The 26,398-nt window shown below is 39.7% G+C and overlaps 2 protein-coding genes across 4 annotated transcripts; one reads left to right on the top strand and one right to left on the bottom strand.

The window, feature by feature from the left end:
• Positions 1-5,251: 5,251 nt before the first annotated feature.
• On the bottom strand, positions 5,252-18,387 carry LOC121726682 (E3 ubiquitin-protein ligase Su(dx)). Of its 3 annotated transcripts, none has more exons than XM_042114167.1 (14): positions 18,369-18,387; positions 18,150-18,218; positions 17,146-17,291; positions 15,533-15,820; positions 14,791-15,041; positions 13,674-13,867; positions 12,018-12,286; positions 10,712-10,947; positions 9,906-10,193; positions 8,928-9,428; positions 8,589-8,684; positions 7,800-7,952; positions 6,259-6,390; positions 5,252-5,657 (listed from the first exon to the last, which is right to left on the bottom strand). In XM_042114167.1, the coding sequence occupies exons 3-14, from the start codon at positions 17,216-17,218 to the stop codon at positions 5,520-5,522; spliced, it is 2,619 nt and encodes an 872-aa protein (XP_041970101.1). In that variant the 5' UTR covers positions 17,219-17,291; positions 18,150-18,218; positions 18,369-18,387; the 3' UTR covers positions 5,252-5,519. The 3 variants fall into 3 exon arrangements, with proteins under 3 accessions (XP_041970101.1, XP_041970092.1, XP_041970110.1); XM_042114158.1 differs by having other exon boundaries at positions 18,316-18,369; XM_042114176.1 differs by lacking the exon at positions 18,369-18,387 and having other exon boundaries at positions 12,018-12,189; positions 13,673-13,867; positions 18,150-18,290.
• Positions 18,388-19,038: 651 nt separating this feature from the next.
• On the top strand, positions 19,039-25,938 carry LOC121728030 (kinesin-associated protein 3). The gene is made up of 12 exons (XM_042116130.1): positions 19,039-19,102; positions 19,743-19,927; positions 20,170-20,408; positions 20,490-21,054; positions 21,320-21,420; positions 21,652-21,894; positions 22,937-23,111; positions 23,849-24,076; positions 24,254-24,372; positions 24,584-24,737; positions 24,963-25,035; positions 25,189-25,938. Exons 2-12 carry the CDS (start codon positions 19,771-19,773, stop codon positions 25,283-25,285), a joined length of 2,151 nt encoding a protein of 716 aa, XP_041972064.1. The 5' UTR covers positions 19,039-19,102; positions 19,743-19,770; the 3' UTR covers positions 25,286-25,938.
• Positions 25,939-26,398: the final 460 nt, after the last annotated feature.

Below are 26,398 nucleotides of genomic sequence, written 5' to 3' on the forward strand. Positions count from 1 at the left end.
GTCCGGGGAGTGGGTGGGGCAGTCAGGGTAGTGGGTTGGTACGTAGGTACCCACTACATTGTACCCCGTGCTCTCGGAGTCGGCCAGGAGTCTGCTGCCGTCTGAGTTGGATGTCCGCGAGCCCCAGCCAGGGTGTTTGCAATTCAGATCCCCCGCGATCACAGTCGGCTCTTCTGATAGGAGCCGGTGGATCTCGGAGGTATCGAGTCGCATCTGCGGAGGCTTGTAACAAGCGTAGAGGTGCGTGCGCGCGGCGCCGAGCATTAGCTCGATGCCAAGCGCATAAAATGATGTCACATCGGGGTTGGGTAGAAGCTGGTGGAGAAGGCTGCGCTTGACGAGGATCGCCAGGCCTCGGCTGGCAGCAGCTCCATCCAGGTAGTCCTGTCTATACGCGTGGTAACCGGGTATAGACAGGCGGTCGCGGGGGGTGAGATGAGTCTCACTGAGGAGGGCAACGTCTACTTCGTACGACCTGAGGAGGTGTTGAAGGAGTTGCCTCTTCCCGTGGATCCCTCGGGCGTTCCAATGGACCACCCTTAATGTTGTGTTGGCGGGCTGGTCCATCGGGAAATCATTGTCGAGATGATGGCGGCTCCTGCAGGAAAGGTCTGCAGGAGAGTGGTGAAGGTGTCCTCCCCGGCTTGGATCCTAGAGAAGGCATCCATGGCCAGGGAGAGTAGCTGCTGAATGAACTGGCAGGTAGTCATCTCGTTATATTCGGCGCCCATCTGACAACGCCCCTGAGCGGGTGTAGGGGCGCCGGGAGTGCGAGTCGCAGGAACAGTATCGTCCCTGTTAGAGGTCCCTGCAGCACGCCCTCGTGAGACCGGGCGGTGTGTAGGCGCGGTAGTGGCTGCCGAGCCTAGTTGCGGTGGTGTCCTCTGCGCGCGCCCGAGGGGCACGGGGGGTGCGCGGAGTGCGCGGGCAATGTCTTCGAGGTCCGAAGCGGGGGGCGCCGACGTCTCCAGCTCGGAGTCAGTCGGCGCCGCCGAAGAGGTGGTACACCTCACCCTCCTGATGCGCACCCTCTTCTTCTTCGGCCGCTGCTCATAAGCCGTCGAGGGGGTGCGGCGGGGGGTGGGGTCGTTGGCCTCCGCCATGAATGAGGTGGCGGAAGGCGGGGGCGGGGGCATCTCCTGCTCCGGGACGGAAGGTGTCATGTCAGGGCGGCTAGGGCGGGTAGGGCGGGCGGCACCGGTTCGGGAAACCGTGCCAGCCTGCTTGTGTCGTGCCTCGGCAATGTATACCGGGCATTTTTTGCTATTGGCCTCGTGTTGCCCTCTGCAGTTCGCACACTGCGGCCTCTCGGTGCGGAGGACAGGGCAGTCGCGCGCGAGGTGCTCTCCAGCGCATCTCAAGCAGGTCAATGGGCGGTGGCAGTTCTTGCTGGAGTGTCTGAACTGCTGACACCTATGGCATTGGACAGGGTTGCCTCTACCTTGGTTGTCTTTGTGATGAGGGCGAAGAAGATGCACCCTGGTCTGTCCGCCCTCGCGTACACCTTGGTGACATGTTCCGCCGTATATCCGAGCTCCGCTAGCCCGGCTGTCACTTCCTCCGGTGTTGTATTGGTGGGCAGGCCGGTGATGCCGACCTTTAGGGCTCTTTCCTCTGGGAGAGAGTACGAGAACCAGCTGATATTTTCCAGCTGGCTCAGGTAGCGCTGTACGGAGCGGTATTCCTCCTCGCTGCGGGGCGAAAATTTCTGAATTCGCGGCCCGCGAGAGCCCATATTTATACTCGGGCGATGCCAGCGCCGCGAGCCGCGGTGCGTCCAGTTTCCCGCGCGGCAATCGTAAAACCTTGTAAATATTTAAATAAAATAAATAAAAATAACTTTATTAAACATGTGAAAGGGACAGAACACAGCCAGAGTTAAATAACAATAAAACAAGGAATTCAAGTAAATTGATATGACGCATACAACATTTAACTACCTACTTAAAATTAAACTCGGTTATGGCTGTGCAATGCACACACCGCATGTTTAAAGGGGTAATCCACTCAGGCATCGACCGCGGCAAGCCGTGGCGCCTGATCTTCCGTGGCCCCCTGTCCTATTCGATTTTTTTCTCTTTCATGTTTCTGTAAATTTTTTTGTCCCTTTCTGTACATCTCTTTCTAATTGTAATAGCCAATGAAAATCAACCTTTTAACTTCGTGTACATTTTGTAATAATAATAATTATCTCATTTTTTTGTATATAAGCAGCGCATTTTTGTAAATAAATCACTTCAGTTCACCACAGTAAATCGAGTTTTACTCTTTACTCCTCCGACCTCTAGTGAACTCTTAGAGAGACCAACCGGTCCTCTAAACTGGTGACCCCGTGAACAACAAGCAACCTCTGCAAGAAGAAACTCTGTCCGAAGAATAGCAAGCACCATCAAGAGAAATCTCTGCCCGGGAAGCTCTCCACAACGAACCGCTGCACGACGAAGTTCTGCTCGACCACGAAACGCTGCCCGACGTAATTCTGCAAAAATCTCTCCACCATCACCATGGAAAACAGAGGCGAATCCCTGCCCGAAACCTCGGCACTCACCAGCAACCCGGCGACGTCACCGTCATCGCAGGTAATCGCCGGCATTGCCCTATCAATGCGAATTCCGCCATTCTGGAGGACAAACCCAGGCTCTGGTTTGTAACGTTCGAAGCAGCCACTAGCAGCCTACAGAAGAACCAAAGCCAGCTCTCCCAAATGGTCATCGCTCGTCTGGAGAAAGAAGATATAGAACAAATCGCCGACCTGCTATACAACCCGCCGGAGAAGAACGAGTTTCAAGCACTGAAGGACCAGCTCATCTCCGCATACGAAGAATCCGACAGTCGACAATTCCAAACGCTGCTGTCGGACATGGAATTGGGAGACCAAAAACCGTCACAACTACTACGACGAATGCGAAACCTGGCTCGTCCTCTAAACATTGAATATAAATGCTTAGAACATACAACGCTCGCTAAAGTCGGCTTGAAAAATTGTTCGCATCTTTGCCGTGCTAACTGATATCCAATTTCCACATCTAACTGGATCTCGAGGAAACCTAAAAAAATATATTTCTCAATAAAATAAATAATAATTAATAGCGACTCCACCAAATGGAACAGAAACACAGTGTATAACCCGAACATTTCAAGTGGGCATGATAAACTACGATAAGTACCTTTAGTACGAGTATTCGCAATTGAGATGGTTTATACCTCGTGTTGATTTATTTACAACTTAATTTTAAAACTGTTTTTTGTTGATTTCTTAACGAAATACCAATATTTATAATACAATTGTATGAAATATATTAGGATAAAATTAATTCTTACCGGAAATATGAAATTCCATCCTTTTTTTTTGCGTTTTAAACGTATGATTTTTACAATTGTTGAACGAGCACTGGGACATGTTTCCCAGCGGAGCGTTCGAGCACTACTAAATCGAAAGTCCACCAGAATGTTGCGTTTGGTGCTCTTTTAGTGAGGTCGTTTTTTGCCGCGGACTGTGTATCTTGTATATTAGTGATCGAAGGTATGCGCAACTAATAGGTACATTTCAAGGTCAAAAGGTCACAAAAATCGGTTTTTGCACTTATTTTGTAAATATTTCATTTCCTATGGTTTTTTTGGTATGTGTATTTATTACCATAATGTAGAATACAAAATTCTCTACAACTTTTGTTCAAAAACATTTTTCATACGGTAAACTGTTTTGTAGGGCGGAGAGCGCGCGGTCACAGTATCACTTCTCCGGTCGTAAACGCGCCATATTCAATGTATCGCGACACCGGTGTCCGATCCTTTAATCGTAATGTATGGCCAGTGTATGGCATATTTCATCAATAAATTGGCTCTCAAATTTTTTCTCTCTCTCACGGTTGTAAAATGGCAGCTATTTTAGTTTTTCTCGGGCTTTCACACTAATCTGACCAATACTTCTCATGTAAATATCCATTTAAAATGTCTTATTTAATAGCTAAACTTATGGATTACGCTTACACAGGCAATACGTTATGAATTTCGAAAATTAAACATAGAAAAACCAAAATTTAAGGAAAGTTGTGCTAGAGTCAATTTATTTTCTCACGTTTTGCCATATCTGGTAGACTATAATAAGTATAAATAAAACTTTTTAATTGGGACGTAACGCGACTTATTCAAGTAGTAATGCTACTACGAATTAAAGCATTACTACTTGAATAAGTCGCGTAAGGTCCCGATTAAAAAGTTTTAATTATAATGCAACGCAAAAGTTTAAAATGTTATTATAATTAGTATAGTCTATAATTTTGGGTATTTTCATTATGTTATATATATTATATGGCCCTATATTGTATATATATTATATGGCCCTTATTACCTAATATATATTAGGTAATAAGGGCCAGGCCACAACACTGCGTTGCGGCGCCTTCGCATCGCAAAAACAAAATCGCACAGAAATGCGATGCGTTGTTACAACGCAAAAATTTCATCGGAAATGTCGCTGAGCATCGCAAATTTCCACGATGCGTGCTGCGACGTCGCAGATTTTTACTAAGGGCCAGGACACAACACTGCGTTGCGGCGTCGTATCCCAAAAACAACATCGCACAGAAATGCGATGTGTTGTTACAACGCAAAAATTTCATCGGAAATGTCGCTGACGCATCGCAAATTTCCAAGATGCGTTCTGCGACGTCGTAGATTTTTACGATGATTTCCCTGCCCTTAGATTTCGCTGCCTATCGCCTTCCGTCCGTCACCAGGCTGTATTTATAGACCCGCAATAGCTAGACAGTTAGTACTTAGTGCTTATTCAGACACAGCGGGAACCGATGTATTACAGCGTTACACTTAACCGCTCGGTTTCTGCGTGGAAACCGCGCGGTTCCCGCTTGTCTGAAGAAACACTAACTGTCTAGCTATTGCGGTACACTTTTTAGTTTGTGGTTAATGGTTATTATCGATATCAATAATGACAACAGGTAGGTACGCATACTTGAATTTAATATTAATAATATACTCACTACTCAGTCGTATTTTAACTTTAATATCAAGTATCATACTATATAACTATACATACTTGAAGTATGTATAGTGAGTGTCGCAAAGCGCGCCTTCCCGGCAACTGGCAAATACGCCATATAGCTATAATAATTCCATTGTACTGCTGATTGGAACTCTCCAAGGCGCACATTGCGCAGTTGGCGGGTAGGTGCAATTTGCCACACTCACTATAATAAAATTGAACAGAAATTAATTGAAATAATAAGATGAATTGAATATAATGTTTTATTGAACTTTATAGTTGCGTGTATATATATTTAAAACATAATAATTCTTATCTATAACTGACATCATACACTAAAATATCTACACAATATATAATTATTATTGTTTAAACAAATATTCATACAATTTTTTGGTTGGTCTTTTATAAAAATCGCACCAAAATTGATTTGTGATTAATGCCTCTTTAAGGTTGGTGCATTTAAAACTAAAATAATTTACAATAATTTCCTAATAAATTAGCCAACGTAATTAATTTACTCTTGTCCGAAACCTTCAGTTTCTTCTATTGCAAAATTTAACTTTTCACATAATTGTTCGTAGCTCTTGTAAGGCGGTAAATCCAGGCGGTTAAAGCACGTGTGTGATCTAGGCAGCCATGTGTCCTTTCCAACCTAAAATAAAACAAAAAAGCTATTAGAGTACATGTATTTTATAAATTAATTAAATGAAATAGTAATTAGTAAATGAGCTAGATATTGAAAAGTATATACAGGTACAATTAATTTACAATGTATACTCCCATAAACTAAAACTTCTCGCGAGACCTGCTGATAAGCGAGCAAGTGTGGGACCGCGCTCGACTATCGGAAGATTAAATTCGAGGGCATTCTTGGTGTTACATGCCCTCAAATTAACAAAACGAAAAAACTTTACAATAAAACTTATGCGTATACTTGAGCGTTAAGTATACGCATCAATTTTATTAGCTGCTACCGTACTATCATAAAGGGTCACAGCAGATATACAATTTCAAGTCGGTCGAGTCGAATCGTACAACTAAATTGCGTAGTTTCACAATTTAATTGGACAACTTTTTAATTTTGTAGGTAATCGGAAAGGAATCGCGGTTGTTATACGATCGCGTCGGTGTCCAATTATTTAGTTGGATGCAATGTGCGAGCTCTCATTAGTCGGTATAGCTATTGGTTTACTATGCGATTTAGTTGGCCAACTTGAAATTGTAAGTCTGCGGTCGCTCATACAGAAACTTACTTTTTCGATGCAAAACCTCTGCGGGCCGTTGGATCCCATGAGCTCGGCGAAGCCGCCCACCGGCACACGGCACGTGCCCGTCACGAACTGCAGCAGCCGCGCGCGTTTCTCGTTGTCCATCTGACGGACGAACTGAAATAACCGCAACAACTTTTAAAATGCTGTAAAATATTGGCTGCTTCATTTTGTTGTAATAAAGACTTCAATCGTTTTTTGCGGCCCCAAGAGTGCTCTTCAACACGTATTAAAATATTCTTCTAATAATCGATATACAGTGCTCGCAAAGTGATAATGCGCATAGAAATTTTCGTAATTTTTCGGCAACGGTCGTATTTCCCGAGCGTCGGAAGACGTCGCTGCAAGCGCTGTTTTGAACTTAACTTTAGGAAAATAGCGCTTTGCAGCGACGTAGAGGCGCCTGACGTTGCTTGGAACGTCCAACCACGGTGGCCACGATGGCTTCCCGGTGAGTTATAGCTGTGGTTATAACTTATAACACTTATTGACGGACCGGCGACAGCGGACAGCCACCGGCTATATGATATTTACTTCTATTTCCTTTGAACAAGGTGCAAAATGCAAGTGCATTGTTTGGGGCTCTTATATTATGTTTCATTGAAACGGGTGTTTTCGTGATTACGACAATTAGCGAAGATTTCCATGCGCATTATTAATTTGGGAGTACTGTACGCAGTTAGCTTATGATATCGTGGCATGTATTTTAAGTTTGATTAGGTCTGGCAAAGAGATTATATAACAGTGTATACCTGCTCATATCGGCATCATAGACAACGAATTGGTTTAGCGGAAGAAGCAACCACGCAAAGCGATCTAGTTGGGCTTCTTCCTGACTAGACTAATATTTTAACCAACGTAAAATCTCAAGGATACCGGTTATGGAAAGAATAATATATAGTAGGGAAGGGAAGGGAATAGGGGAGGGTAGGGAAGGGAATAGGGGAGGTTAGGGAAGGAAATGGGGTAGGGGATTGGGCCTCCGGTAAACTCACTCACTCGGCGAAACACAGCGCAAGCGCTGTTTCACGCCGGTTTTCTGTGAGAACGTGGTATTTCTCCGGTCGAGCCGGCCCATTTGTGCCGAAGCATGGCTCTCCCACGTATGACATTATATTATTGACATTCCGCTAGGTATATTAATTATTACTTTTTTTTTTTTTTTTTTTTTAATGAAATAAGGGGGCAAACGAGCAAACGGGTCACCTGATGGAAAGCAACTTCCGTCGCCCATGGACACTCGCAGCATCAGAAGAGCTGCAAGTGCGTTGCCGACCTTTTAAGAGGGAATAGGGTAATAGGGGAGGGTAGGGAGGGGAAGGGAAGGGAATAGTTGAGGATAGGGAAGGGAATAGGGTAGGGGTTAGGGGATTGGGCCTCCGGTAAACTCACTCACTCGGCGAAACACAGCGCAAGCGCTGTTTCACGCCGGTTTTCTGTGAGAACGTGGTATTTATCCGGTCGAGCCGGCCCATTTGTGCCGAAGCATGGCTCTCCCACGTATAAACTTTATGGGGGCGACCGACCTGCCAGAACCAGGCGACCTGCTTGCTGGTGCGCGTATAGTGGCGGTAGATGGTGTTGCGTTGCCAGTCCTCCACATCCACCTCCTGCATGCCGCACAGCATCAGCTCCAACTCGCGCTCGTCGAAGTACTTCAGCCACTCCAGCGGCACCACCTGTTACATCAGGGTTTCCCAAACTTATTTTGTCTACTGCCCACTTTGATAATAAATTATGTTTTAGCACCCCCATTGTTGTAATTTAAAATGCATCCAGATGAAATATATCACCGCCCAAGCCTCTACACAATGCCCCCATTTTTTTCTGGGTCCCACACCGTCCCCTTTAGACCTTCAGCGCCCACAGGGGGGGGCGTTATCGCCCACTTTGGGAAAGACTGTGTTACATGATCATTGATAAAACCTGAACAACAATAATAACCTAACCAATTCCTTTCATTTAAATGATATAAAATTAAAAAAATCCGTAAATGTAATATTTTTTTTAAAGTCACCAAAAATGGCAAAGGTACCATACCTTTGCCATTTTTGGAGACATTGTAATGTAACTGTAAGATCGTTTATGCATTCACAATTTCACACTATGCATTGTAAAACTTTAAAGAGAAAACGGTGATCTGTAAGTTGTGATGCTGCAGGTGGATAAAATGTTTTAAGATCACGCTTGTGAAATTTCAAAACGCTATTTCAGCGCCCTTAAGCTAAATACAAAGGGAGCTTTCTCAATGCTATTTATTCTGCCGAAGTCGCTACGCCTATTGGGATGAAATATTTTATAAAATGTTTGCTAACCTCATTAAAACCGTCTAGGAAAGAATTCGTTTGTTCTTCTATGCCTCTGGTCATTCTCCATTGAGTCACGAGTTGAATATATTGCTCCTTGTTACTCTGAAATTTAAAAATGTCTCATATGTTACCTTAATATAGAAGACGTGATTAGTGGTCATTATCTTGTTCTAAATAATGTTAATTATTTAAAATAAATAAATTTACGTTTATATAAAATTGTCTTGCAACAATGTTTGCCTTAAAATTGCTAGCTTAGGTCCAACTTCATCAACGACTGTTAAAATTAATACACGTTGGCGAAATTGGGCCTAAATCTCGTACAGAGTAATATGAAACATTCACCTCGGTGACTCGCTCCTTGTCGCCGGCCGGCTTCAGCTCGTGGTGTATGACCTGGCCCAGCACCTCGAAGTCCACGCTGAACCACATCTCGAAGTCGCACTCGTCGATGTTGTTGTCCCTTATCCACACGAGCGAGTTGTAGAACTCCGGGTCTATGGACTCTATGTCCTTCGTGGTCAGCTTCTTGTTCAGCATCCTCTTGTAGAAGGGCATGGTGAAACCGGAGTATATGAACCGGCCGTGGTAGAGCGCCATCGCGATGAACCGGCCGATGAACTTGAAGTAGAGCAGGTGGTCGGGGTTGACGTAGCTGGCGGGGTTTATCTGGAGGCTGTAGTTGTTCTTGTTGGCGTACTCGAACAGGCAGTACATGGGGTTGAGCACCTCGTGCGACAGCAGGAAGAACCACTCCCGGCTCACGCCGCCGTAGTCCAGCCCCTCCTCGCCGCGGAATATTATGTACAATCGCCGCCGGAGCTCGTACGCCGGCAGCCTCATTATCTGTCATTTATGAATGAGTTTATAAGCAAATATGAAATATTATTTTAAAAAGATAAAACAGACTGCAAAATCGTACGCGATACGCGAATCTCAAAAACTACTGAACCGGTTTTGATGACACTCGCAGCTTCCCCTAAGTTAAACGATACCTAGTAAGTACACCAAAAAAAGAATTACTCAAATCGTACTTGTAGTTCCGGAGATATGCGAACACAAACATAAGAATATACATACATACACTTTTGAAAGGCACATTTATTTAGACGCTGATATATACTAACATATTCGAAAACTGGGCAGTTCTGGAATATTACATACGTACGGGTCGAATTGATAACCTCCTTTTTTGAAGTCTGTTAATAAACACATGCTCGCACTCGAATAACACAAGATAAACACATCTTTATTTACGTGTCCACACTTTGCGAGGCAAAATCGAGTCAAATCCTGCTAATATTTTATATTAATCCAACCGACCTGATGATATGAATCTTCGAACAGAGTTTGCCTGGAGAGGGTGATTTTGATGTGACTCGGGAGGGCGTTGCTCTGACACAGGTAGCGGAACTGGCTGAGTTTCCACCGGAAGGAGCGCTCGTAGGCGCGGGGCACCCCGTACGCCCCCTTGGGCGCGCCGGGTCGAGGGTCCTGGAATGTGGTCGTCCGCGTATTGTGGTCCACGAAGTACCGCGTGCCCTCCTCCGTGAAGCGGATCTCCCAGCCCGGCGGCAGGGCCGCCTCTTCGGGGGCGCTTATCTCCTGGCCCTAATTAAACATTCCAAACAAATTTTAGTTTTATAATTTTGGCACGAATGCGACGGTAGTGTGTCCTATATAAGGTAGGATAAGTAATAATGAGTGAATAAAGATGTGTGTCTAACACATCTATCAATCAGTCTCCCCTAAGCCAGACATTGCAAGGCGCCTGCCAGCATTATCAATTATCATATTTTGGTTTTGCATAACAATATCAAAACATTTCGTGCATCATAATCGGTACAAAGCTAAACGTGAAATAAGAAACGTGATGCAATAATGCCAATAAGTTTATGCATCCAAATATGTCATGTAAGCGCAATCCATATTTATGTTTGAATATGATTCCAGTATAATTTATTTCCAGTAATATTTTGCAAAACTTACAATCATAATTAGCATGCATTCCGGGGCATGAACTTTATTAAATTTTTAGAACTAATAGTTTATCAAGCATGTTTTTAAATTACATATAAAATTACGCGTTCGATCGCCGGACCCTAAAAACCAAGAAGTGAAGCACCGACCTGCGTGCGGGGGTCCTCCCACTGCGTGGTGCGGTTCTTGTGGTTGACGTAGTAGACTCGGCCGTCGGGTTGCACGCGGCGCTCCCATCCCGCCGGCAGCGCGCCGAGCCCGTCGTCCGCGCTCGCGCCGCCCGCCCCGCCCCCACCGCCCGCCCCGCCCGCGGCACTCGGCGCGCTGATGCTGGGCGGCGCTCCACCCGCACTCGCACCAGAACCGCCCACCGCCGCAGTGCTTCCTGTGACGTTCATTAAAATAATTATTACTATGATTTGCCATTGATTGCTGTGAGTTAATACTTTAAAATCAATTTAAGGCGTATGTCAAGTTCGAGTTGAGTCCTAAGTAAGCAGAACGGACGAATAAATAAGTTGCACATTTAAATAGAGCTGACTGCTACTACGTGTCCCCAATGAATGTAGCATGCTGGAGCTGATTCATAAATATATATACCTACTATTGAGTATTGAGCGAGAACCCGAAATAATTATCTAAGATAAAATATAAACAGAAAATGTATTACTCCTTTTACATAGTTACAAATAGAAAGTCAGCATGTGTAAATAACGTCATATCTTATCTGATATTATCGAAGTATTTAATATGTACAGCAAGTGCACCGGGCTTGTGTACTAATTTCTGAAGCAAAACACAAGTGAAATTATAATTATTATTCATGGGTAAACACAGCAAATAAGAATCGATATTTTGACACTTAATGTCTGTCTTTGTCCTGTATATAACTAAGACTGTGTTCAGTCATAGACTACGTATTTTTCGTAAATATCTTTACTAATAGGAGGGTCACAGACAAGTCCGTGTCAAGTTTATACGTGGGAGAGCCATGCTTCGGCACGAATAGGCCGGCCCGACAGGAGAAATACTACGTTCTCACAGAAAACCGGCGTGAAACAGCGCTTGCGCTGTGTTTCGCCGAGTGAGTGAGTTTACCGGAGGTCCAATCCCCTACTCTATTCCCTTCCCTACCCTCCCCTATTCCCTTCCCTCCCCTATTACCCTATTCCCTCTTAAAAAGCCGGCAACGCACCTGCAGCTCTTCTGATCCTGCGAGTGTCCATGGGCGACGGAAGTTGCTTTCCATCAGGTAACCCGTTTGCCCCCTTATTTCATAAAAAAAGTCCGGGCGCCTACTCGGCTAGCACTGAACTTTTTGTGTGTAGGAAAAATACATTAAATAGCCACCTCCGGGGGAAGGCGCCAGGGATGGGACTATGTCGGCGCTCGAGTGCGTCGAGGTTTACCCACCAATCCCCCCGTGTTCGCGCTCGGGTAGCAGCTGGCACTGACCTGCGGCGGCGTCGCGCGGTGTGTCGGGCGCCGCCTGGTGCGGATACAGGAACCGCTGATTGCCCTGCGCGACGACGTGGCGCCGCTCGCCCCGCCAGTGCTGGAAGCGCGCCAGCCGCTCCGTGTCGGGCCGCTGCCAGGTCGTGGTGCGCGTGTTGTGGTCCACGTAGTAGACGCGGCCGCGCGCGTCGCGCCGCACCTCCCAGCCCACCGGCAGCGGCTGCGGCCGCTCCCACGACGTCGACCGCGTGTTGTGGTCCACGTAGTACCTGCGCCGTAGTGTTTCTATTACAATCTCGTTAATCAGGTCGAGCGAAGCGAGCCCTAGTATGTCCCGCAACCTGTACATTTTGTGGTACACTTTACGGAAAACCTATCGCGCCTATTGATCTGTGCTTTGACATAGTAATTTTTATTTATATGTATAGGTATAAATTATAATATGTGTTATCTTATATCTTTAAACGAGCAATTCTTGTATATATGTATATATACAATTGGAATCTCGAAATCGGCTCCAACGATTTTCATGAAATTTAGTATATAGGGGGTTCCCGGGGGCGATAAATCGATCTAGCTAGGAATCATTTTTAGAAAATGTCATTTTATTCGTGTTTTATCGAATACCGAGCAAAGCTCGGTCAAATAGCTAGTTAATTATTATTTATGAGTCAGTTAAGGTGTGATGACGCGAGCCCTCACAAAGCACGGCTTTTAGCTAGTTATTATAGTAGTCGATGTGTAAGTGTTATTTCGCATTAAGCTAAGGTTACGACATGTAATACACGTTATCCTTGTGCAATCGTCCTTTTATTATACTGTATTTGTTTGTGTTTTTTGTGGTGTGATACATACAACTTTTCCCTCTCGTAATCTAAATATTGCCAACTAGACGTTCCGTTTTAAATTAGATATTTCACAGACAAATTATTCCACAAAAAAATAGCCTATCACGTGGTATCCTTCACGTGGTCTACTTCTTATCTATGCCAAATAACAGAAAAATTGCTCCAGTAGTTCGTATATAAGCCCTTTTAAATAATTTCCCGTTTTTTTCACATTTTCCTCTATTTCTTCGCTCCTATTAGTCTTAGCGTGATAAAATATAGCCTATAGCCTTCTTCGATAAATGGGCTATCTAACACCGAAAGAATTTGTCAAATCGGACCAGTAGTTCCTGACATTGGCGCGTTCAAATAAGGCCTTTAAAATAATTTCCCCCGTTTTTTCCACATTTTCCTCTATTTCTTTGCACCTATTAGTCTTAACGTGATAAAATATAGTCTTCATCGATAAATGAGCTATCTAACATTAAAAAAAGTTTCAAATCGGACTAGTAGTTCCTGAGATTAGCACGTTCAAACAAACAAACAAACTCTTCCGCTTTATAATATTAAGTATAGAATTAAGTATAGATAGATTGCGGCGTATTTGAAAATGTTACGTTGCATTTTTATAAATTCAAAAGCGTGAGAAACGCGATACAAACGAGCGTGTGAAGCGCGTTAATGGTGTCGCGGACCATACCCGCGGCATACATGATACAAGGTTGCGTTATCTTCGTTTAAATTTCGAAGCGCGTCACGTTTAAAATACAGCGCATGCTAGTAGCCGCGACCAACACTGCTCCGTTTGATGGGCGCACGCTGGGCGTACCTTCTGCCGTAGAGGTCGTATCTCATCTCCCAGCCGGCGGGCAGAGGTTCATCGGAGGCGGGCGCCTGCGGCTGAGGCGCGGCGGGCTCGGGCGCGTGCGACGGGCCGGCCACGCCCTCCGCGCCGCCGCTGGCCCCGCCCACCGCACTCACGCCCGCCACGCCGTTGCTGAGCGGCGGGGGACCCGGCGGAGGCTACCGACATCGATCATATTATGAGTACAGCAGTAGCACTAGTGTCTAGTATATGGTAATACTAGAATATACCAATAATATAAACATGTAAACTTAAACTTAAACCCGGCCGCACATTATCCAAAATTTTTGATTCGGACGCCCGCCCTGTTCATACATTTTGTTGTGGACCCCGCATACTATCCGAATTCTGATGTGCCAAAATGTATGAATGCGGCGGGGCATCCGAATTTTTCTGAGCAGAAATTCAGATAATATGCGGTCGGGTTTAATGCCTCCAGCAATTTAAGGGTGCGGGGTGCAATTATATAAGAACAATAGGTAGGATTCAGAAATTGTCCAAACAAATTGTGTGTAACAAAGCACTGCTACAGGTAGGTTAGATAACATGATAGTAAGGTAAATAACATACATTTATTTTATTGTTGATACACAAATTATTCACAACCTTATCTACTTCTTATCAATGATATTACTTGAGGAAGAATGTATTATATTACATTTTACCTTCATCAATTTACTCCATATACAAGCTTGGAGACACGGGATAGCATGTACGTGACTATAAAAGCTAAATCACAAGGGGTTTCCCCCAAAAATATTTTTTATAAAGCTTGCGCTCCGAGTAAACATATACTACCTATACCAGAAATAAATTTTGCAATTTTGTTCTATACCTACTCAATTTCGATTTATATTAACAAAAACGAAAACTTAAAAGTTAACCAAACTACTGTGCAATCGTTTTTCCTTATTGTGTGGTTAAGATGTGACATTTTATATTATCCATAATATAAAATGTCACATCTTAGCCTTGTTTACATTTAGATGAAAATAAATTAGTATCCCTTTCAATTCATATACTATACAATATACATGCCCATTCAGATTAAGTTCTGGATAATGTAAATAAGTATACTTACTCTCAAAGTCTGAGCTCTTAGCATTGATCTTAGTGAGTCCAAATCATTTCCTACTCTTATTTTAGCACGGACGCCTTCTATAAGAGGACACCTTCTCGAACTAGAGGATTCGCCTAGAACTTCAATAGACTGACTGAGAATTGCAGGGTCTATTCTCAGGCCGTCCAATAGTAAAACAAGTTCTGCAGTTTTTACTTCTGTATTTGATGCAGCAGCATTATCTTTATCCTGGGACACTGTTTTCATTAGATCTACAAAACATGTACTTAATTAGGTTATTTCAACTTAAAAAAACCCTAATGTTAGATTACATGAAAGGGTTAAAAGGCATGATTTTAAGTACTTCTTTTAAATTTAAACTGCACTTCTTTTTTAATGACAGAATCATTTTACTCCACAATATATACATAATACTAAAGCTGTGAATTACTTAAATTTTAAAACATCAAAAGAATAAAAAATTGCCGGAACACTTTTTGATCATAAAGGAAATTTACAATGTAACAGTATTAAAAGTTTTACAGTGACATTAAATATGAGTCATATATACTTATTAGTTACTAGCTGTCCCGGTGATCTTTGTGTCACTACTTTAAAACCTTTCCTGGACTTTTACGAATATTTTAAGACTAAAATCAGCCCAATCCATTCAGCGTTTCCAAGTTTTAGCGTTACTAACACAATTGAAAATCCATTTTTATTTATATAGATTAATATATTATATTATGTTTTTAATACATACCAATTGTCAATTCTGCATTTTCACATTTTCCATTAAAGTACTGGAGTATCTTTAACAGACTTAACTTTTTCTCTCCTATAACATGATCTTTTCGAAAGCTATGATGATCAACCAATTGAAGCGAAATTTGTGAGAGTGGTGTTACTAACACTGTGAAATCCTCTTTCCATTTTGGATGTAATGTATTTTTTATCACCTCTGTTCTTCTGGACATTTTTTCATCTATCAACACTTGTAAATATGGATTTGGTTTAAAAAGTCCAGAGTTCCTAATGTTTGCAGATTCCACTAAAAATTAATACAAAAATGTTATCAATGCTTAATTGACAAGTATATAAATAATTTTATGGCATAATCAAAATAATGATACCTCATGTACAGAATTTATACAAAGGTGAATGCCCAAAAATGTATGGACCAAAAACCCATAATCGATTGAAACCATTTATATGTGGTATAGTAGTCTACATACACTGTATCCCAAATACAATGTCCTTTTTGGATTAAACAATCACCGAGTACTTTAAAAACGATCCTAACTAATTGACTTTTGAACGATAGTGTGGCGATTTGTACATAGTAAAAACATTTTAATACAGATGTATAGTGTTGTAATTATGTATACTAATTATGAATTTAATATTTAAATATTTATCACTTTTATATCTGACAGTATATAATGTTAGTTTGGTAAGTATAGAAAATAATGTATACAATATTACCTATGCACTGTTTTTTTAGGATTATTACATTATATCAGTTATAATTTGATCGTTTTTTAGGGTTCCGTACCCCAAGGGTAAAAACGGGACCCTATTACTGAGCCTTCGATGTCTGCCCGTCTGTCTGTCTTCAGGCTGTAACTCAAGAACCGCTAAAGCTAGAGTTCTGAAATCTTCACAAATTGCGTCTATCTGTTGCCGCTATAACAACAAATACTAAAAACTAAATAAAATTAAGATTCATTAAGATTCCCATACTACAAACATGTTTTTTTTTGCCCTTTTTGGCTCCTAATCTATAATGGCTATATATAGAAACATGAAATGTTTACAAAATCCTCAATTATAATATGTGTACTTTGATATTTAATCACAAAATTAAAATAAAATCAATAATTAAGGGAGGCTCCTATACAAAAAACAATTTTTCCATACTTTCGCTCTATAACGGTACGGAACCCTTCGTGCGCGAGTCCGACTCGCACTTGGCCGATTTTTTTTCTCTTTAATTCTACATTATTGTCTATAAACATCGCTTTCACGAGAAAGATCACAAAAACAAATGAAGTAACTAGTTTATTCGAAGTAGATATCACACTGTTTATCTCAGATTTATTTTTTCAAATTATCGATTTCGGTTATGGTTTTGAAAAAAATTAATTGCATATTTTCAATCGACTATTTAGGGTGTACTTTGCTGTACATAAATTATTTCAATCGACTATGGGTTTTTTTTGGGCATAGTCCTTTTAAGATTTTATAGTTTTTTGCCTTGATTCTCCATTTAACCCGTCGATCGTGGAAAAACGAGACACAATAGAATTTCTATTGTGTCTCGGTCACCGGCGGTGACTGTATGGGGCTTGATGAATTAAACAAAATTTTACATACCTGTCAAACTGAGCTGATGATAAGTAGATAAGGATATAGGTGCAGTGAGCACCGGTGCAGTATTTTCTGTCATCTTGGATTTATTCTATATTATCATACTTCAAAATATGAAGCAATTTAACTTGACTGCATTATTCTTGCTCATACTAGAATTTAAAATTAGAGTTTAAGTCTTTCCATAAAGAAAAGAAATCTCTTCCTTTATTGCAGAAGCCTATACAATATTGAAAATTTGTTTGGAGTTAAGGTTGTGCTAACATTTACACATCTATGGAAACCTCTACATCACTGTATATAAAACTTTTTTTTAAATATTTTGTGTGGTTGAACAAATCCAAAACTAAAAGGAATAGGAAAAAATGACAAAAAGCACAATTTTTATACAACTAGAATTCTATATCAGACCATTAATTTATTATTGAAGCTTGGTATAATATTAACTGGTTTTTGTTATATTGATTACAGTTAATTTGTAAAGGCAAAGCAAGAAATTGCTATGCTGTATTCTTTACCAGGAATAGTAGCAAATTGTTTGTTACTACCAACCCAAGAGTAATAGATTTAAATGTTTACTTTAGCTTTCTTCTTTTGTTGGGAAAATTTAATGTTAGTTGTATTTTAAATGTTTTTATACACTCTGTTTTCTTGTTGTTGTGTATTAATCTCAATGTTATATAGAAATTACTTATGTATATAAGTAAGTATGTACATTACAATCATTGTTAAAATGTAGGACTGTGGTAAATACTCAAACATAAATGCAATGATCTTATGTTGCAGTCTTTAAAGACAATAATATAATCTACATTCAGTCCAACTTTACAACTCCATAACTAATTCAATTATATTCCACAAAGAAACACAAATGAGAAATTGATAAAACTTTTGAAGCACATCATACTTTCTTGTAATTTTTCCACAACATAAAAAGGTATGTTTCTAGTATAAGATTTCCTTAAATCCTTTAATTATTATGCATATATTAAACATTATTATACAATTACCAGCACATGAACGCTGTGAACCAAGAGAAAATCAGATTAAATCGCTATCATTATTTCTTATCACACTGTCTGAAATGGAATTAGGCACTATCAAAGTTTAGGCACATTTTACATTACAAAAATATAAAAAGTACGATTAGAACCAAAGTTAAAAACTTTTACGAACTTTATATAAAAGAAATGCTTTGATAAAACACTATTATTGTAAAATTTATTCACCAATTCCCCAGTTTTAATAATCAGTAAGCACAGAAACCACAGATTACTAGACAGAAACAGTCAACAGCACAGATAAAAGTATATGGTCAACAGATAACAAAATAAATTCCAAGTTCAAAAGGTTGGCGTTCAAATTTGTCACAGAATAAAAAAATGTCAGTTTTAACCCATTTCCAAAGAAGAAGAAGAATATCTTCAAAGTTTTTGACATTGGAGTTTTTGGGAGAATGTGGAAGAGTGATGTTGTGTTTTTATATTATTTTCCTAAAATTGTGTTATCTGGGTTTTTAATGTGTAATATTGGTAGGATATTAACCATTAAATATTCGTTATCGTGCACAAGTGTGGGAGAGTGATGTAGTAACCAGAAACGTGCTCTTTTGTGTTCCCTCCAAAACTCCATCAAAAGTTTCAGTAAAGCGTCCTACCACTTTACTGAATCGACCGCCTTGACTTCTTGACTGTATTGACTTTATACTTAGACTTTGACTAGACTTTGGACCTGACTGACCTGACGATAATATATAAAAAATTGTATTAAGGAATATTGTTTTCCGGCCATAATATTATACTCGACACTGGCCATGGTTATAGCCGAAGTGCCATTATATGAAAAAAAAAAAGTTTTTGACATTGACAGGTAGTATATCTTTGATTGACACTTGACCATTTTGATTGTTTTGTGATTTGTCTCATTTTCTCGAATTTGATAAAAACAAAATTGCTTGATTTAGGTGTGAAATGATTATATATTTTGTTATAATAATAAAACATTTTAATCATTTTTGCGATGCGTAGTTACGTGATGTCTTAATATGTTCATATTCTTTTTATGTGCTTACTTAATGTCGAGTGACTTTTTGTAAAGCTCAAAATATATTATTGATCTGGTTTCAGAAATCATATTTTGTATTTGATATCATTTAAATGTTTATTTTTAATAATCTATAGTCAAATCTGTTGTAGTCAGTATTGTGTTTCAAGGGCTTTATTAATACTGTGCTTTTTCTGCAAGGATTTCGATATTTGATTTAGCCTTCGATTTCTTTGTTTATGTGTTGATACAGCTGCACCATACAGTTACTTATATGTGTAGGAGTACTAAAAACTAATAATTTTTAGGGTACGCGATTTTCCTGTGCGAAATCTTTGCAAGTTTTCTTGCCCCAAAATGTTACATTTTTCTATAAAAATACTCACAAAATATGTTGCCAAGAAACCGATTTTATATTAATTGTGATTGGTTAGTTGTAGTGTATTTAATGCTTCAACTTTCAAGCGGTCACATGTAACTGCGATAACAATAGATTTCCACAAATCCACGATTGAGGATTAAAACACATAATTGCATATTATTATCACAGTTTATTTCAGATTTTTTAACTGAAAAGAAGACAGAAATATGAGTCCTGTGGAAAGTGCGCCTATAGCAATATTAGGTCATATAGATGAATATGTAGAATTACTATATGATGACATTCCGGAGAAAATTAAGGGCTCAGCATTGATTTTGCAGCTTGCAAGGAATCCTGACAATCTAATTGAACTTGCAAGAAATGGTAAATGTTCTCACATTTAACAATTTGTAAATAATACATTAATGCTCAATATGTGCAACATCCTAACCTACACAAAATAAAACCTCCATCTGAGAGGGTTACAGCCTTTACGATCACATTCTATCTGTAAATTGTATAATTACATGATCTGTTAAAAATAATTGTTCTCATCCACTTCCTTACATTTGTATTTACTTAAGTTACATGTACCTACTTACGTTTGTATACTTAATTTATTTCAGAAGCCTTACTGAGTGCTTTGTCAAGAGTTTTAAGAGAGGAATGGAAAAGAAGTATCGAGCTGAGCACTAATATAGTGTATACATTTTTTTGTTTTTCAACATACATAGAATTTCACTCTGTTATCATTCAATACAAAATTGGTTCTTTGTGTATGGATGTTATAGACTATGAACTCAAAAGATATGATCAATGGAAAGAGAAAGTGGAAGGAAAGAAACAAATTCTTACCCCAGATAAAGTAAATTTTCATTAAATGCTAATTTTATGAATTATATTATCTTCCATTATTCCCTAATAAGATATTGAGTTTCCTTTACAGACCGAGTTGCCTAAAAGTCGCATTCCCGAGCCAAAGAGGAGACCCAAATCTGGTACATGGGCTGTTGCAGATGTAACATTACAGAAGCCACGGTCATTGGGTTCCAGTTACCATGAAGATTTATGCAATGCCTCTGATGATTTACTTTCCAAAAGTGACGAGGAACAGATGAAAAGGAAACTAAAGACATTGTCTAAGAGACAGGAGCAACTCCTGAGAGTGGCTTTTTATATGTTGTTGAATATAGCTGACAACATTAAAGTTGAAGAAAAAATGCACAAAAAAGACATTGTGGGTCTGCTTACAGGAGCTATGGAAAGACATACCAATATCGATCTCTTAATTCTTATTGTATCATTTTTACAAAAACTGTCAATTTTTGTAGAAAACAAAAATGCTATGGCTTCTAAAGGAATAATAGACAAACTGTCTCCACTTCTAGATTCTGCCAACCCAGATTTAGTCAATGTTACTTTAAAGTTATTGTTTAATTTATCATTTGACACTAAACTGCGGAACAAAATGATTAAAAACAATCTGCTTCCAAAATTTATACAATTTACCAGTAAGTTTTTACCATATAATGAAAATGAAATTACCATATACTATATCAACTAGATTTATTTTTTTACTATCAATTCAAAAAGCTTTTTAAATAAAGATAAATCTAACTGCCGCACTCAGAGACAAATACCAATCATTTGACTGTAATTAAATGAATTTTTTTAAATTAAAGTTTAATGATGAAATGATGATGATGATTTAATAATAATGACCTTTCTGAGTCTTAGGTTAATAACAAATAAAACCATAATATAATACACTTACAGGTGACGATAAGCATATAAACCTCGCTATGAAAATACTTTACCATCTCAGTATGGATGACAGGGTCAAAGTAATGTTCACCCAGTCGGACTGTGTTAAATTGGTATGTTTTTTTTATAAATTCGTTATTAATAACTATACTTATAGGTTACCCAATTTAAGAGGAAGGCGACATAAAACATTTGATGTTATTTTAATAGATAAGGCACAAGTAGACGTAATATGATCCCCGTGTTCCACTTGACGTTAAAAACGATCAAAACGCTTAAAATAGGAGGCATTTTGAGCGTTTTTTAACTTCAAGTGGAACGCGGGGTATGTGTTTATATTTCAGTTGACGGATATGCTGCTGCTGAACGTGAACAGCGAGTGTGGCGGCGAGTCGGGCCCGGGCACGACGGACGTGCTGCTGGCGCTGTGCATCAACCTGGCCTGGTGCGCGCCGGCCGCGCAGCAGATGGCCGCCGAGGGCCGCCTGCGCGAGCTCCTCGCCCGGGCCTTCCGACACAAGAACGCGATGCTCATGAAACTCGTGCGCAACCTCTCCCATCATCCCCAGAATCAACCTCTTTATGTGGTTAGTATTTTGATGGTAGACGTGCGGCATTCAGTGTTTTTTTTTTTCAAAATACATACGATTGCCAATGCGTGCCATGTAGCTTCGTCTTCCGTCTGTTTTAATATATCTATACATTTATTATATATTATTATTATTATGTGAAAGTGTATCTGACTGTCTTTTGCCTCTTTTATTAATAACTCTTGATGTTCAATATGGAGAAATTAAGGTTAGAAACCTTAATTTCTCCATATTGAACATCAAGATTTGTAATCAAGATAATGTCCAAGGGTGTCCCTTGGACATTTCTTAGAAACCTTAATTTCCATTCCGAAAAATGTACAGTTCGATATTATTATATCGATATTTATTGAAAATATCGATTTAACAAAGGACATTTAGTTACCGGCTATTTGTTACAAGAATCAATCACTATGTAGACGAAATGGTCAATCTGGCATCAGTTCAGTCCATGAATAGCTTTGTCCACACTGTGCCTTTTTCTGTTCGTCAACGGCATGCGTTATAGCGCAGTCAAGTGCAAACGTGAGGCATGCCCGCGACGCAGGCAGCGACGCGAAGCTGACAGACACTGCAACTGAACAAAAATAACAATGTTGGCATTGCGTTCGTTGACGCATTCAATTATTGAATGCGCCAAAACGAAAGTTGAATGAAAAAAGATGACGAAAATTTAAGACGAAAGCGTATAGTGTGGAGATAGGTAATCTGCGATTGTCGCCAGACTGATGACCGAAAACTGAAAAGTACCATCGAGGAAATTGATTGATTCCTATTTCCTAGGCAGTTGACGGATCTACGTCATTTGGTCCCCTTATGTCAATTCAATGTTAAGTGTGATCGGTTGGATGGGTTTGAACGCGACCAAATCACTTAGGTCCGCCATCTGCCTAGAAATCAACTTCTCTGGTAGTACATAATAAAATAATGATCATGTCCATCAATCCGTGGGTTAGACGTTCAGTTTCGCGTGAATCTTTACCAGATTGATGGACTGCACTGATGAGAAACTGAGCGTGTAACCTACGTCTTAAATCAGGAGTTCGTGGGAGACATCGCCGGCGCCGCGACGAACGGCGAGGCCCCGGAGGAGTTCGTCATCGAGTGTCTCGGCACCCTGAGCAACATCCTCAACCTGGACAACAACGTCGACATTAACGCCGTCGTTGACAGATACAACTTGATACCCTTCATCATGAATATGTTGGATCCAGGTATTCAAAATATTATTAGCATTGCACTTTGATGATAATAATTCACAAGAATTTTATTAATGACACTGAAGTTCTTGGAAAAACAACCATTCTGGACAAAAAGTTTCAAATATTCTGTCAGAGAACTGAAGATTCAACTATCAGCTTCAAAATGATGAAGATTGAGTACAGAGTTGAAGTTTAGCCGAATTCGAAAAAAGGCATTATTAGATGGAAAAATTATTTAATACTTTTTAGTTCATATTAAGTATAAGGATGTTACTAATGTTTTTACCTTGGAAGTCGGTTTTAATTTTTTGTTATTATGAAATGTTTCTGAATGAGGCCTTTAAAGTTGTTTACGGGCTATGCACCTGTTAATCGATTTTTTTTTTCACTTTTACCTTTTTTTCTCTCTTTGTTTTGTGGCCCATCTATTACAATTTACAATTATTATACATCCACAAATTGTGTGGTGCTCTGGAAGAGATCTCTTAGGCCGGTAAATACGCCACTGCGGACGAATTAAAGTTTAATCTTTAAAGCTAAGTACTCACATACGGTTTTGCTCCGTTTTTATTTATTTATTAAATAAATAAATAAACATTTTAATGTGTCCTTGTAACTTTGTGCATAAATATTGTATGGAGAATATAATATGTCAAATAAGTTGTGAAGATCCAACTATCTATCCAACACTTATTAGGAAGTGGTGAAACAGGCCCTTAATAATTAAAAATAATCGACGCTTACGTCAGAGTCGGGTCGCGACCCGGAGCTGGTGCTGGAGGCGGTGGTGGTGGCGGGCGCGGCGGCGGCGGCTGAGGCGGCGGCGACGGGGCTGGCGCGCGCGGGTGGCGGCGCGGCGCTCGTGGCGGCGCTGCGGGCGCGCCAGGCCGACGACGACCACGTGCTCCAGACCGTCTTCGCCTTCCGACAGATGTTGGCGCACCCCCGCGCCGCTCAGCACCTCGTCTCAAATACCGGTAATCCCCGCTTTCGCACTCGACACTGCTACAGCCTACACTTTGTCCGTATTAAACCTGGTTAGGATTAATTTTATTATCTCTATCCTACCATTGCAGTATTATATAAATTGCGATTTTGTTAAGAAAGGACGTACTTAATTCGTTTTTTTTAAATACATTGACTGATATTTACAGAAGCGCCGGCCTACCTCATAGATCTCATGCAAGACAAGAATGTGGAAATACGAAAAATGTGCGATTCTTGTCTCGACATCATTTCACAAATGCAGAATGAATGGGCAGAAAGAATAAAAGTAAGTAAATCTAATTTAATAACGTAAAACAATGTACTACAATGTTTTTATTAATTTGCAAAGTAAGTATTTTGATAACGTCGTCGTCATGAATTTAAATTGTTGGTGACTTAATACGAACAAATTAAATTCATGAATTCAAAGGAAAAAAATTATTAATTCCAAAGTTATGGACACGTATATCGGTTAGTGGACGTGAATGCTTGTGCAGGTGGAGCGGTTCAGGTGCCACAACGGTCAGTGGTTGTCAGTGGTGGAGACGCTGGGCGCGGAGGGCGGTGCGGGCGGCGGGGCGGGCGGCGGGGACGAGCTGCCGCCCTACCTGAGCGCTGACTATCTCACCACGCACCGCCTCACCACCTCCGGTAGGGTCGCAGACATAACTGAGTCTGCATTTTTTTAATTTTTTATTTTGCTACTGTTCTTAGAAGATCAGTAGATCATGAAATTAGAATTTAGTTTTGAGAATTCAAGCAAGATTGCAGGATTTTCTTTTGAGCGTTTTTAGTTGCTATTCATTTTCCCGCATTCAGTAAAATATTATTCGTTGAAAATAAATCTGCCAACCTATGATTTGTTGTGTTTTGCAGACTCTCAATCGTCTCTTAATGAAGATTCCGACAGCTTTTTGGGAGAAGTGGACACAAACAGGACAAACAACAGGTATGTTTTAATTGAAATGGAATATTTTTTTAAATCACCACATTATGTTTAATTATTTGTATATTTTACAAATTATTTTGGTATAAAAACAAACAGTTCTTTTGATTTACAATGTTGTTCAGTTTAAAAAATAGGCATTGTGTTTCGTTCCAGAAATATTCAAGATGGACTTTCCGAAGACCTAATGGGATTATCTATTAAATCAATTGATAGTAACGGACTAGTCAAGGATATTAATGTTTTTGCTTAAGTATAACAGGCGAAACGAAAGTAATGAAGTATTATAGTATTATGCTTTTTAATTTTTATGCACTGCTTCTAGTCAAATCTATGGTGAAAACTGATATATGTAAAATATATAAATTATTATATTATTCACATAATTTATGTATTAAAATGTAACTCTCTATACTTAGAAAAGGCTACCCAGTAGTTTACATTCAGCCTGTATAAAACTGCTTTTAGCAAAAACAGTTGTCTAACATTCCAATAAGTAATAGTTTAAATAAAAAACTTACAACTTTTTTTTCTCAAAAATTATAAAAAATTATTGCAGCTTGGGCTGTGTGTAGTTAACAGCCAATGGCAACATTGGATGTTAACTACACACAGCCCAAGCTAATAAAAGCGTGTTAAAAATTGTTTAGTTCATATTAACAAGAGAGCTAAGTTTTGCATGGAATGTGTTCTCTATCTAATCAGACAAATTGTAATTCAACTGATTATTAAAAGTCGGCCTTGTGCTAAAATATAGTGCTGCTTGTGTAAAGAGTACATTTAAGCAAAACCTTATCAAAACATTTAAAGCGAAAATTTTGTGTCCCGTTTTTAGTGATAAAAGTTATCACTAAAAAAGGGACACAAAATGTAGGCTTTCATATCATATGATATTAAATCATTTTGTTAAAATTTAATTTTATTATTTAATATACTTAAACTTACCTACATAACATTATTTTTTAATGTTATGCACTGTTAGGCTTATTAAATTTAAAACTACTAAAAAAAAGAAAAATAGCCGAATATAATAATCTCCTCCTCTTTGGAAGTCGGTTAAAAAGTAAGATGTATGTAGTAGGTATACTCTCTTTATAGAAATTGATTCATAGGCAGGTTGCGTCGAACCTACGTAATTTGGTCGCGTTACGTGAAACTTAGGCAACAGATCACAATTAACATTGAATTGACTACCCGAAGAAATGTCGCAAATCTAAATTATTGTCTGCCCATGAATCAGTTTCTTTGATGGTACTTAAACTTGGTTTACTATACTTGCCTAATGCAGAAAAATGTGTAATTTTTAGCTTAAAAATGTAAAAAAATGTTCTATTACAATTTGCAACAATAATTATTATTTATCTTT

The sequence above is a fragment of the Aricia agestis genome, chromosome 1, assembly GCF_905147365.1.
Source record: "Aricia agestis chromosome 1, ilAriAges1.1, whole genome shotgun sequence".
Lineage (NCBI taxonomy): Eukaryota > Metazoa > Arthropoda > Insecta > Lepidoptera > Lycaenidae > Aricia > Aricia agestis.